At 41.5% G+C, this 14,527-nt stretch overlaps 1 protein-coding gene across 1 annotated transcript; it reads left to right on the forward strand.

Annotated features, from left to right (window-relative positions):
* The first annotated feature begins 1,357 nt into the window (after positions 1 to 1,357).
* On the forward strand, positions 1,358 to 13,247 carry LOC135246186 (protein NLRC3-like). The gene is made up of 2 exons (XM_064319725.1): positions 1,358 to 3,593; positions 13,055 to 13,247. Exons 1-2 carry the CDS (start codon positions 1,708 to 1,710, stop codon positions 13,230 to 13,232), a joined length of 2,064 nt encoding a protein of 687 aa, XP_064175795.1. The 5' UTR covers positions 1,358 to 1,707; the 3' UTR covers positions 13,233 to 13,247.
* Positions 13,248 to 14,527: the final 1,280 nt, after the last annotated feature.

Genomic DNA, 14,527 nt, shown 5'->3' on the forward strand with positions numbered 1-14,527 from the left:
ACGAGCATTTTTATGTTTTTATGCATGGTAGCTTGATCTAAATTCATTTACAGAATATAGCGTTTTTTCCCCAAAGATGGTATTTCTCGATATAATTGTGCCGCCGTGTTAGCACATTTCTACGGTTGCGGGTCAGGCGCTCTTCACGGTAAAAAGAAATTTTAGGATAGCGCTTCCGAATTGCTTGTGTCGAAAGTGCTGCGACGGAAACAGTGATAGATTTACCAAACAGCCACATCAGTCCAAAATGTAAACAAGTCAGGCAGTTTTCACGGTCGGGAAAACTTTTATGACAGCGTACTCCAAAGGGTGGAAGCGGCTAAGGTGATAAAATGAGTTTGTTGTATTCCCGCTCTTGGTCAGGACGGTTTTCCTGCACAGTTTACACACAACGGTGTTCTGATATGTTGCTTATGATGTTGATCGCTGTTATGTTTGACGCATTTCAGGATTCATTTTAAAAACTGTGTTTTTATGCTGTTGTACCCTGCCTTGTTAAACTTCAATAAATGAAACTATGAAACTATATCAGTCATACTTTAAAAACCAAAAAACTGCCATACTGGCGAGCTGACCTGTCCTTTTTTATCAACAATTTCCTCATCATTTTCTCACTCTACGCTGTTTCTGTTGTTGTGTCACATGTCAATAGTGCAACCGAACAATACACCTGTTAAATGATTGGTTGTTTACATGTCACTCGTAGCATGCTCCATTATCAAGGGATATTATAGGCTGTTTGTGAGCCAGGGAGGGAGCACGCCTGGGGTTTGTTCATGCAACCGAACTTTGCGCATTTGTATGTGCTTTCCTGGCGGTTTGCATTTAATACATTTAAGTGAAACTATCGAACATTCTATTGAACAGTTTTCTTACTGCTATTGATGAAGTGTCTATCGCGGTACATATCGCTATCGTTCTATCCCCCAGGCCTATTAAAATAGTATCTTCCTTAAGACAGGACAGCATTTTGAGAAATTAATATGAAACGATTACTCTTGACTTTGACTGGGTGAAGATTGATTATCAGTTGTCTCCACACATCCTGCAGACCCGCTCCAGTAATTGTCTTGGGCTTTTAATGTGACATCTCAGAGTATTCTTTAGAATGAACACCAAATAGTGGAAAATGAGGCTCTGCTAATGCTTGCTTATCATGTACTTTTATGCAAAGTTTATCCTGAGATTTTTCATTCATTCATTCTGTCTGCAACATACAGTATCCTTTACTTAGAAGAAAACATTTAAATCTTAATTTTTAAGAAGTGTTCAGATTAGTCTTGCATTTATGACCTCATACATGTTGGCCAGCATTCTGCAAAGTGTTTTTAATAACAAATTAAATCAAACAAATTGATATTAAATACATAATAAGTGTGTTGTCAAGGGCAAATGTGTTTTTGCCACAGATGCATGAACCAATATATAAAATCAAATACGCTTTAGATATAAAAATAGAAGACATTTACAAAGAAGTAATATTTTGCTTGACAACAAGAGCTACATTTATGAAGCAGTTGCAGGGGATGAATACATATGCCGTGTGCAGTACAGTGCCTGTTCATATGTCCAAATGCACTAACCTGGCACACATGTGCTTGTAATTGTAATGAAAGTGGAAGCCTGCTGAATTTGATTGGTTGGCCTTAATGCATGTGACACACTCTCAGCTGTAGACCATACAGAAATCTTTAATTTACTATTGTTATGCTCAGATGCAATGCAACCATGAAAGAATTAACACTGATTTTCCTCCCTTCAGATGAATCCATAAAAAGAGCCCAGCAGGAACTCAAAACACATCTGAAGAAGCAGTTTGAATGCATATTTGAAGGTTTACCAAAGCAGGGAGAACAAACCTTCCTCGATGAGATCTATACAGAGCTCTATATCACAGAGGGGGGAAGTGGTGGGGTCAATAATGAACACGAGGTCAGACAGATTGAGACAGCATCCCAGAGAAAAACCACACAGGAGACTGCAATCCTCTGCAATTACATCTTTAAGCCTTTACCTGGACAAAAGAAACCCATCAGAACTGTGCTTACAAAGGGAATCGCTGGCATTGGGAAAACCGTCTCTGTGCAGAAGTTCATTTTGGACTGGTCAGAAGGAAAAGCCAATCAGGACGTTGATTTCATCTTCACTCTTCCTTTCCGAGATCTGAATTTGAAGAAGGAAAAAGAATTCAGTCTGATGGAACTTCTTCAGCATCACTTTTCACGGCTGAAAGAGATGAAAAATATTGACGGTGATGAAGTCAAAACTGTATTTATCTTTGATGGTCTGGATGAGTGTCGACTTCCTCTAGATTTCCAAAGCAATGAGACCTACAGTGATATAACAGAGCCATTATCAGTGGATGTGCTGCTGACTAACCTCATTAAGGGGAATCTGTTTCCCTCTGCTCTCCTCTGGATCACCTCCCGACCAGCAGCAGCCAATCAGATCCCTCCTGAGTACATCCACCGAGTGACAGAGATACGAGGGTTCAATGACCCACAGAAGGAGAAGTACTTCAGGAAGAGAATCAGAGATCAGAACCACGCCAGCAGAATTATCTCACACATAAAGTCATCCAGGAGTCTCGACATCATGTGTCACATACCAGTCTTCTGCTGGATTTCTGCTGGTGTTCTGAAGAATATTTTGGATAAAGCAGAGAATGGAGATCTGCCCAAAACTCTGACTGGAATGTACACACACTTCCTGCTCATTCAGACAAATGTGAATAATCGGAAGTATAATCGTACCAATGAGATGAACCCAAAGAAGATGTCAGCATCAGATACAGAAATCATCCTGAAACTGGGGCAGCTGGCTTTTCGACAGCTGAAAAAGGGCAATCTGATATTCTATGAAGAAGACCTCAGACAGAGTGGCATTGATGTCAGTGAAGCTTCAGTGTACTCTGGGATGTGCACAGAGATCTTTAAAGAGGAGTGTGGGTTGTATCAGGAGAAGGTCTACTGCTTTGTGCATCTGAGCATTCAGGAGTATCTGGCTGCCTTGTTTGTGTTTCATTCATGTGTAAATGTGAACAGAAATGTACTCAGAGCAGAAGAATCAAAACCTCACAGTGACAGAGTGCAGTTGTCTGAGTTACACAGGTGTGCAGTGGATCAGGCCTTAAGGAGTGAGAATGGACTCCTGGACCTTTTCCTTCGTTTCCTTCTTGGCCTCTCTCTGGACTACATTCAGACTCTCTTAGGAGGTCTACTGACACAGACAGGAAGCAGATCACCTGTACCAGACCCACAGACACAGACAGAAAGCAGATCACAGAGCATTAAAAAAACTGTTCAGCACATTAAGGAGAGGATCAGAGAGGAATCTTCAGCAGAGAGGACCATCAATCTGTTCCACTGTCTCAATGAAATGAATGACAGCTCTCTAGTGCAGGGAATCCAGAATTCCCTGAGATCAGGAAAACTTTCTGATGAAAAGCTGGAACCACACCAGTGTTCAGCTCTGGCCTTTGTGTTACTGACGTCAGAGGAGGTCCTGGATGAGTTTGACTTGAAGACCTACAACACATCAGCAGCAGGTCATCAGAGACTGCTACCAGTAATCAGGAACTGCAGGAAGGCCATGTGAGTATTATGTCATTAATAATGTAGATGATTGACAGTGTATCTTCACACTTTATATTTCTAGTTAGAATAAAGTGGAATAAAATTGCCGGGCAACAGAAAATTTGGTTAAAAAAAAGATTTCTGAATCAAGACGTTTTAACTCGTGCCCTCGTTTAATTTTATATCGAGAACATAAGCAGTATCAAATGCAAAACCTCAGCACTTACCTGTATTTTATTTTATTTACTATTACTATTTACTAACTGAATACATTTACTAATTATTTGCAATGATAGCAATTATTAAATAAATAACGAGTTTATTGATATCAGAGTAATCTGATGGATCAACCTTTATCAGAACATACAATTCAAGCAGATTAAAATGAAGAGATGCTATATTAAGTTACAGTATTAAGAAAAATGGCCCTATTTTGGTGACAGCATAGGCACAAACACACTTGGAATTGCTAGTGTCATATTTTTCACTTTCACCAGGGTTGTTAGTTTTATGGTCTGCGGTTAATCTGCTTGTGTCAACATGGGTTTGTTGGTGCAATCAGGGATGTGTCAATAGAAACTTTCACTATGTGAGTTTGGTGTTGAATAATGCATTTGCAGTCAAACCAACCCATACCATGTTTTAACTCGTGCTATTTTGGCATTATAACTGTGCCACACATGTGAATCCATAAACATAACACAGATACAAAAATATTTTGTTTATTTCAGTTTAACTATTTTAAAGGAAAGCTGTATTCAGTTATGCAGTCCAATGCTGGCTATTGAGGCAGTGGAGTAAGCTACTTGAATGATATAGGTGGGACCTTTACACCCCTCAGATAGTGTTTACAATGAGCCCAGAACGCACTGGAAACTTGCTTTTAATCATGTGTTTGGCTGGGCTAGTTCAATGATTGAGTGGACTTTTGTAATGTTAAAAATGCAGTAAAATTTTGGATGGATTGGGTGGTACATTACTGCAGGGACTGGTTGGCTGTGGAGCCGTTTCACTAGTGAGTGTTCATTCATCTCATCAAGTGCGTGTCTGAAATGAATGACACTTAGTTGAAGTAGAGAATTTTTGGTTTATTGTAAATAGTGGTGTGAAACACTGTAAAAAAAAAAAAAAAACCTCTAGTAAATCCAGACAAAATGTGTTCTTTCCTGTCCTCTGGTGCACAAGCGCGATGCCTGCCTAGCTGAAACAGTAGCGGCAGCAGCAGGATGAAGAGGCCGACTGGAGGCTGTCTCTGCCAGCTGCCTCCTGCTCCTGGCCAGACTGGGAATATTCTCCCTGCGAAACTGTTCATGGGAACAGAACCATTTATTATACCTCTTAGCACTGGCATATGAACAGAAAATACACTTCCGTTTAAATATTAACAAAATAATTAACCAAAACTATTCAGTTTCATCTTCATTGGTTTGTAGAGGCCTCCTCAAAACGGTTGTAATAGTTCATAGTGTTGGGAAGAGAAAATTCTACCCTTAGAATAACCAGCATGATGAGGTATATCCATGTAAGAAATAGGACTCATTTCTGCAGAAAGAGTTTGGAACCTACACACAACAAGATGGATAAGCCTGCTTTTTTTTTTTTTTTTTTGCAAAAAGTGGTTAACAATAACATACATAATTCTACTGATTGGCACATGGTTAATACATATGCATATCGTAAGATTTAACAAAATTAATGATTGGCTGTGTCTAGTCATATAGCATGAATACTGAATAAGCACACGGTGACCTCCTAGTTTCCAGCGTTACATAAACAAAACTTTATATCAGATATAATAGTTTGGTTTTTATCGATCGGTTGCTTTCAGAGTCCTGGGCAGCATGGCATCATAGCCGGTTTCTCCCTGGCAGGATGGCAGGGGGGAGGATAAGGAGGAAGGCCAAGCTCACCAGTTTGGACTTATAGAAATCCATTAGAGACAGAGAGGAAGAAAAAAGAGACATGCACATAGACACACACACACACACACACACACACACGTACATGCTATTTTTTAAAATTCTTGTTCTTGGGAAGTTTGGTGCCTGGAGACGGAGGGGCCCTGCTGCAAGGCCTAGGAATTTAGTGTTGTACAGAATTCTAGTTATGCTAGAGAAAACTCTCCTCCCTTCAGTAGAGATGTTCACAACACGCTTGCTCTTCAGCCATGGTGACATTAGCATTTGGCTGTGTTTCCTAAAGGGAAAGAAATGGGGTGATCTGATTAGCAATGTAAACACCTCACAACTAGACCAATGGGGGTTTGTAGCTGGAGGGGAAGGTATCGCGTGTTCTCCCTTGGCTGGTGTGAGTCAAAATCAGAGATGTTATTTATTTTTCCTCTATTCGTAAGAACAGGGCACAATTATACTTAAGAATGCACTGGATCCGTCGAAGGAAGGACTTGAAAGAATTGAGGAAATATTGGGGAGCATTGCTTTGGAATACATCTTATTCAATTTTGGTGAGGCAAGATAGCCTATATTGTTTGTAGTACCGCAACTTGGCGTCATTTGGATATGAAAACTTTTAAAGGCAGGCCTGGATTTTGGAAGTCTGAATGAATGAGTTATAGACAGTGTATATCTTGTATGTGTGAGTAACTTGGCATTTCTTTACCGTTGAAAACGTGTTTTTTATGAGATATCATTTCTTTTTGCAAAGCGTTTTATTATGAGAGTGAGAAATGCGAAGTGACCCTGTAAGAAACGGTTATTGATTATGGCTGTCCTTGTGTGAATTTGTACTGTCTGATGAGCGTGTACCATTTAGCAGTTTCGGTTTGCTATATATGTAAAACAGTGGCTGTGACAAAGGGTGCGGTGGCGTAAGCGTAAACGCATGAGAAACGCACGTGAAATATGGCCAGTGTATCTACTCATGGCCATCCAACGAGCCTTGATTGACAAAAGAATCAGCAAGCTTGTAAAATTAGAGCTCCCTAGGTCGCAACTTGTGTAGCCTTCTGTCCTGCTCCATTGTCTGTTATTTCGTGGAGATGCACTTTTAGTGTTTGTAAGGTTTATAAGGTATTTTGATAGGCTTATCTGCAGGTAGGAATCCTCTTCGCTGTTTTGCTAAGCTAGAACCGGAAAAGTTGATAGTGGAGAATAGGAGCAGACGCATATGTCCCAGCAGGCTTTGCATATGAGAAAATAACAACAGTGTGAGAGAAATTAGGAGAAATTATGAAATTGCGTAGTTGAAACAATATGTTTTTGGCAGAATGGGCATGTAGGTGAAGGTTGACATGATCACAGACTATAGGTCGAAGTAAATGAAGTGACCATGAGCGAGCTTATTTTCCTTATCGAACGGTATATATAACAGTCTGTATCAAACATTAGTTGTTGAAGTGGAGGGTTAAGTAACATGTGTAATCTATTGCACTGATGTGCTTTTGTCATGTTCAGTAGTAGTTATAATTATGAGTGAGTCATAATTTTAAATGTAATGTTTTAATGGGGAGTTGCAGAACGTACATAGTAATTGTTTGTATGTGGCTAGATAGAGAACGAGGCGAGGTAGCATGAAGGTAGAAACGTAGCGTTTGCTGATAAGAAGGTTTTGTACGGTAGCCAAGTGAAGAAATATAGTTCGTAGAAATGGCACAGTGATGAACTGGTATAACTTTTTAATAAAAAGAATACATTTGCCGCCATGAAATGCATATGGGTGGCCGTGAGTGAGTTTTGGTAAAGCAAATATAAGCGTAAAAAAAGGTTAGTGTAAAAGGCGGGATTCAATCCTTCAACCGGAGGTTTACCAGTCTGTGACTTTGTTAGTGCAGCACCATGACATAGCTATGCAATGCGTGAAATATCATTAGCAAACCTGTCCGTGGTTTTAAAGAAGAACACAGACCAGTAAACACAGAAGAGCTCCTGTTGAATCCATATGGCTTTGCAATATTGTAGCCGGTTAATAACTGAACGTGCAGACGGTACGTCATAATGCAGTTCAGTTCGATATACGTTCGGTGAACGCCGGGTAGATATGGTGCAAAAGCAATAATTGAGAAGTAGTAGACAATTATTAGTGAGGGTAAAAGCAGGTTAAAGAAACGTGTTCCTAGCTGAGCTTGAACCGACGACCCCATGTTCCCAAGACTGTAACCTTGCCCACTAGGCCACAGGCAGGCTAGCTGTTTAAACTGGAAATGTTTCAGAGTAAAAAGGTATGGGTATTTTGCGTGTGTATGCAAGTTTTTGATTGGGTCGTGTAGGTGAAGATTTGGCTGGTGTCGGTAAAATGTCCAATGGGGAGACATGTTGTTAGTGGGATAGGCGGCAGGAAAAATAAGAATAGAAGAAGAATGAGAAGAAGAAGAAGAAACCTGTAACCTGGACGCCTAAACATTTAGGCTACGTAAAGTTTTGGTTAGTCTCTTGTTATCCCCCCCAATTTCAAAAACTCATCGGATCTACACGAATCACACAAATTACCTATTTTGGAGTCAAAACGGCGAATTTGCCCGAAAAGTGAGTAGTTTGCAGGTATGCGTGAAGAGTGCCTGACCCTCAGCCATAGCGTTTTTCCCCGAAGATGGTATTTCTAGATGTAGCCTAATTTTGCCGCTGTGTTAACACATTTCTACGTTTGCCGGTCGGGCACTCTTCACCGTAAGAAGAAATTTTAGGATTTTCCAATTTTTTTTGTGTCGAAAGTGCTGCGAGGGAAACAACGATAGATTTACTGAGGAGCCATCTGTCCAAAATGTAAACAAGTCCGGCAGTTTTCACGGTCGGGAAAAAAATTATGACAACTTTGTCGTGCACATCAATGTCATCAAGCTAACGTTATTAATAAACAAGTGAAGTCGTTATTTCGATGACTATTAATAAGTCATGTAATGTTACAATGTATCGAACGTTACATGCATGCCACAAGTTTAACGTTACCTACACACTGCTTAAGTTAGTATAAAATGAATGAATACCTACTTACCCACGAGATTAAGTGATAACGCGGAAGTTTGTAACTAGGTTAGTTAGCCTACTAAATAAGAAATGGTGGCTTGCTAGGTAACGTTAGCTTGCGATAGTTGGAAGCGTCAGGTGTTGAACGTCACTACGCACAATGAGGGTAAAGAACACTTATCTCAAACCTGCTGCTTTCCTATAGTGCGTTCACGTTTTAACCAACAGATGTCGCTGGTGAGCTTTCCAACCGAGCCGCCCCACTGTAACTGTAGTTTAAAAAACATCTTTGAAATACTTTTTTTTTTTTTTAATTTCCCGATGCTTAGGCCCGGCGGGGGGTCAACTTAGGCCCGGCGGGCCGCCGGACTTGCAATACACTAGCGGAAACCATGCTGGTGATTTCCTGGCGGCTTGCAAAATATGCTGTCGATCTGTGTACCCCAGCAGATTAATAATCAGTGTTCCAGGCCTGTCTGCTGTTTTTTATCAGCCGCCATAGAAACGGTGAGCCCTAATTACTTCTATAGTCCTGTCAGCCAGAGAGGGGAATCACTCTTTGAGGGAATTGGTAAGAAAACCAAACAGGTCTGATCATTCAGAATTCTCCGGTTGGTTAATAATGCGTAGGTTGCACCATCTGCTCCTATCGTCCAGCTACGCCACTTTAGCCTCAAGCTGATCTTGTTTGGCCTGGTGCAGCGAGGCAGCGGTTTCGGCTAGTTTAACGTTGGCTTTCAAACTTTTCAAACTCGGCAAATTCAGCCTGTAGCTCTTTCATGCCGAGCGAATATTGAGAGATTTCAGCTCGTATGGACCAGGTTTCGTCCTTGATCCGGGAGAGCTGTGTCTCAAAATATTGTCTGTGTTTTTCTAACACAGCCTCTACAATGGCTGCTAGCATGACACAGGATTCCTTATCATGTCCCTTTCTGGGTGAGTCTTACCTGAAAGAGTCTTTGTTTTTGAAGAAATGGACATATCTTATATCTTGGTCAACAGCACCAACAGACTGAACTGGGAGTGAACAGTTAAGTTAGCCATTCATCATGAAAACAGTTAAATGAAGAGGAGAGAGGGCAAGGAGCAAAATCACCAGGCAGCCATCTTCCCAGTAGGTCACGTGATTCTCCCCAACAGATTGATATATAAAGAAAAAGAACACACAAAGAACTTGTGATGCATACCCACAATCCTCATATGAAATGAATTAGGTACCAGGATAATTAAAGGGATATTTCACAAGTAATTTTTTGGAGCTTACCCCATTGTATTTGGATAGTGTGAATACTAGCAACTAGCTGTCCCTGTTAACCGTTAACGGCATCGCCGGTCCTTCTGGTTGTCCAGCTCCCAATTCACTCCCATTCATTTTCAGGACCTTCTGAAAGTAATCTTTTTAAAACATAAACTAACTACAAGGGATAATAGATCAATAAAAGAAAGTACTAATGTTAAGCAATCCCTGTCCCTGTTGTAATAGGTCACCAGTGAGAACTGGATACAGACTGTCTGATTGATATGGTAAAACATTGACCTGCATAGTAAAATGTTTCAGGCCTGTCACACATTGCAGTCTTCATCCATCTCCATTTTCCTGCTATGAACTCCAGTGAAATCCATATATTTACTCCACTCTCTTTCACACACTGACCTTTTGTTGAAGGCAAGTTTTACTCCTCCATTACACACTGGTTTGTGCTGCAGGATTGTGGTGTTTCTGAAAGGATTGTGCATAAAATTACATTTTATTCTGCTGGTAGCACCGTCGCCTCAGCAAGAAGGTCCTGGGTTTGAATCCCAGCCTGGGCCTTTCTGTGTGAAGTTTGCATGTTTTCCCGTGTTCATGTGGGTTTCCTCTGGGTACTCCGAGTGTGTGTGAATGGTGAGTGAATGTTGTGTGTGCCTTATAATAGTTTGGCGACCTGTCCAGGGTGTATTCCTGCCTTTCGCCTTGTGACCCTGACCAGGATAAGCGGGTATAGATAATGGATGGATGGACTTCCACAAACGAGAACAAGAGTCATGCAGCGACTGATTCCAACTTCAGACTCTAGTTCCTAGTGAAAGTAATTTCACCTACTGTGCTTTGGATGTGAATTCCTACATGAACCTAGCACAGGCCTATATTATTATGCAATTCACAGGACTTTCCGAAACATTCAGTAGATTTAAAAATGTATAGCCAATATGGGCATGTTTCTGTGCAATTCACTCAATTAGCATTTAAAGCTGGCTCACAAATAAGTGGCACGAGGTTGACGACTAAATAATTTGTACACAACAGAAGCTGCTGCTTATATCCGTGAAGATATTGGATATAGTGGATCAAACAAGTTGTAAAACAGCTAGCCAAATTATGTGTGTGTGTACTAACTGATTTTACATTTCAGTTAAGCCGCGCCAAAAGTTCCACCAAAAGTACCCGGAACTTTTAGTCCCAGGAACTACTTTTCAAGGAACTAAAAGGTTCCTTCAGACAGCCTGTCTGCGTTTCCACCGCGGTCTAAAGTCCCGTGAAGATTAGGCAAATTAGCCCACTGACGTATGAAAAAGCGACGTTGTCGTCGGTCCATCTGTCCTATGATTTCTTCTGTAACCCCATACTACCACCGAAGTAGCCTACATTATTTTCTAATAACCGGGACAGCCCGGAGGGGTTTATTCCACTAATATACAGCGGGTTACCAACAATGACTATATATGGTTACTTTTGTATTTATTGATTTTTATCGATTTAATCACCTGGAATTGAAATATTCTTCTGCAACCGTTTGGACATATTTTACCGTTGTCAAGCAAAACTGTCGTTGGTAGTTGAACTTGGACCGTTGTTATGCAACAAAAAGGTATAACAGGCCAATAGTCAGATTGTAACTGTTGTATATATCCTCTCAAACACATTCATTATGTTTTTATGCAAACATTCACTTTCATGTCTTGACATCCGAGGCGACAGAATGCATTCACATATAACTGGCAACAACAGCAGAAAACATGCACACGTTGTAAACAATTTGCTGTTTGATTACTTTCTCATCGTCAATTCCATATAGGCTAATCGCAAAATGACGAGAATAGAACGAAAACTCGGACTTGCGTGAAAATTTAAATTAGCAGTGGTACAGCCACCGTTTGCTTTCCTTCGAAGTTACTGCTAGCCGAGCAGCGAAGTGTGCCCTCCAGATGCGAACCATGCACCATAAATTAGTCCATAGTCTTCCTGGTCTTTTTGTGGAATTGAAGAATGGCAGAGTAAAATTACGGCAGTCTGAAAAAGCTAAAGGGACGATTACTAGAATTAACCTGTTATTTTACCCTGACAAAAAGTGCGGAAGGTGATTTCCAGTTTGCTTTTACTGTATCACCAATGTGAATTACGCAGAACTACCGCATACCTCACATAACTGTATCAAACGTTTTGAGTCAATTACAACGGGCTAACAAAGAAAATCCGGAAGAAAATATTCAGCAACCGAATTAATCCGTTTGAATGTTTTGGTACGTAATATGCTGTCCCAGCACGAATGCTTAGCATTTTATAAAACGAATACTAAAGCAAGAAAAGAACAGAAGAGCACACGTTATAATTCCAAGACGTTGGCAGGCTATAAACAAAACTAGGCTACTGCGCCGCATAACATACAAGTTTGATTTGAAGTTATTATGAAAATAAATTGGTTTGCGGCTGCAGATATTTAAACATGGCGGTTGAAATAAAACACTGCAAGTAGTCGACCAATCAGAAATTTTCAGCCCTTGCGCCCTTGGGGGTAAAATAAAGCCCCCGGAACTAAATGTAGACCCTAGTTCCTGCGGTGGAAAGTTCCTCAAAAGGTTCCTAGTTCCGGGGTAAAGTTCCTGCGGTGGAAACGCGGCTATACAGTACTGCACTGCTGCCCTGCTCTCCCTGGGAGTATCGGGGCTCCCCCACTCCCTGCCCACTCACCCCTTAGCAGTGTGCAGCACCAGGGAGTCCTGAGACATCCTCAGCACAGGGGCTCAGCTGATCCCTTAGTAGTGTGCAGCACCAGGGGGTCCTGAGACGGCCTCAGCACAGGGTCTCAGGTGATCCCTTAGCAGTGTGCAGCACAAGGGGGTCCTGAGACGGCCTCAGCACAGGGGCTCAGGTGATCCCTTAGCCCATAGTAATGGATGACAAAGGGATTTTACATTTGTGCAACCTCATATTTGTACCCCAGTGAAACAGGAAATTGTGAAAGGCATTAAACAGTTCTGGGGGACTGAGATCAATTTTTAAAAATCAAATTTCATTAGATGCCACTTTATTTGGTTTTATTTCAAATATTCTTTCAGGGTGCCAAGAATTTTGACCCCTACTATTTTAAATAGGGGGGGGGGGGGGGAAATACTATTTTCGTAAGTTTTTTATAAGAATTATGTTTTATTAAAGTGAAAGTAAGCAGTTTCTACAAATGTTTGAGCAGAAAATTAAAATCATTATGTTAAAATGTTTCTTTTATACAATCATTTATGCTCATTTTAATGAAGAGTGCCAATAATTCTTCTTTACTTGAATATATTAACTCTTCTTTGTAGACTGAACAACTGTGACCTCACAGAGAAGTCCTGTGGTATTGTGGCCTCAGCTCTCCAGGCATCAAACTCACCCCTGAGAGATCTGGACCTCAGTTACAATGACCTGGGAGATTCAGGAGTGGAGCTGCTCTGTGTTGGACTGATGAGTCCAAACTGTAAACTGCAGAGACTGGGGTGAGTAGTGCTCTGTACTGTGTGACATTAACTAAATAGAATTACTGATTATGGCAATGTAAGGGTTTGAATTTTGTCACAGGGAAGATTAATTTCCTGACTCCGTTCATTTTCAGAGCCTGTAACCCGAATGTTTGTGTGAATGTGAGTTTGCATATATGATTATTGACTGAGGTGTGTTCATATGAAATGATGGGCAGCTTGACCCTGTATCCTGGAGAGAGAGACTAGCTACTGCTGCCGGGCATTCATCTAAGTGTTCTCTGACATTAAAATCTTCAGTCCTGGGAGGTAAATGTCCTGCTCATCCAGGAATCTAAAACCAACACCTGGGATTAAACTAATTAAGATTTACCCCAGCTCTGCTCACAGCTGAGATGCTGTCAGGCCAGCAAAGGATGCCTTCTCCCCTGAGGGGAGGGTGGTGTCTGGCACATTCAAGTAGGGAAGTACTGAAGACTTTCCACTGCCCAAAGCTATAGCCAGGACCCAGAAACAATGTGAAGCACTAAAACCCATAGCAGATGAGGGGAGATGTGTTTATCTCACACAGAGCTCACCCCCAGAACTGAGTGGGGTCCCGGCCTCCTGGTGACGTCCAGGATGTAGAACCTAGCAAAAGTATCTGGAGAAACCCAGCCTGCCGCTTAATAAATATCCTGCAAGGAGTCCTCATGGAATAGGGCCCACAATGCAGCCATGCCTCTCGTAGAATGAGCCCTCAGGCCCAAGGGGGGCAATATCCTCTTTGAATCATATGCCATAACAAGAGTTGCACAAGCCAATGGGACAGCCACTGCTTAGAGATGCTTTCCCTTTGCAGGCAGGGGCCCAGGTGACTAAGGGCTGGTCGCTCTTTCTAAAAGCCTTAGTCTTTGTCATATACATGTGGTGAACACAGCGTATGTAGCCTATGCTCCTCGTCAGAGGAGAAAGGTTGTGGGTGAAAAGTGGCAAGCTCCAACACCTCACATGTGAAAGGAGGGAAGCTTTTAGGCATAAACGGTTTAGCTTAAGATAAAGCCTATCCATCTTAGGAGAGAATATTGTGCATGAGAGATGCACTGAGAGTGCATGGAGGTCACTGACTCAATTAGCTGAGGCTAGTGCAAGCAGCAACGCTGTCAGGAGAGACAGCAATTTTAAATCTCTCATGTATAGACTCAAATGGCCTTAGAAACAGAGCCTCCAGCTCCAGTGATAAATCCCAAGGAGAAATGAGCTTTTTAGCAACAGGCAGAGAACAGTGAGGTCCCTTCATGAACCTGTGAATGAGGGGGTGCTGCCCCACTGCATAGT

The sequence above is a fragment of the Anguilla rostrata genome, unplaced genomic scaffold (assembly GCF_018555375.3).
Source record: "Anguilla rostrata isolate EN2019 unplaced genomic scaffold, ASM1855537v3 scaf0035, whole genome shotgun sequence".
Classification (NCBI taxonomy): domain Eukaryota; kingdom Metazoa; phylum Chordata; class Actinopteri; order Anguilliformes; family Anguillidae; genus Anguilla; species Anguilla rostrata.

What these genes read in the sequence shown, in the direction of transcription:
- LOC135246186 (XM_064319725.1), top strand. Translation starts at nt 1,708, where the DNA reads ATGCTCAGATGCAATGCAACCATGAAAGAATTAACACTGATTTTCCTC. An exon ending in AGGAACTGCAGGAAGGCCAT is followed by an intron (nt 3,594 to 13,054) that starts GTGAGTATTATG and finishes TCTTCTTTGTAG; the next exon opens with ACTGAACAACTGTGACCTCA.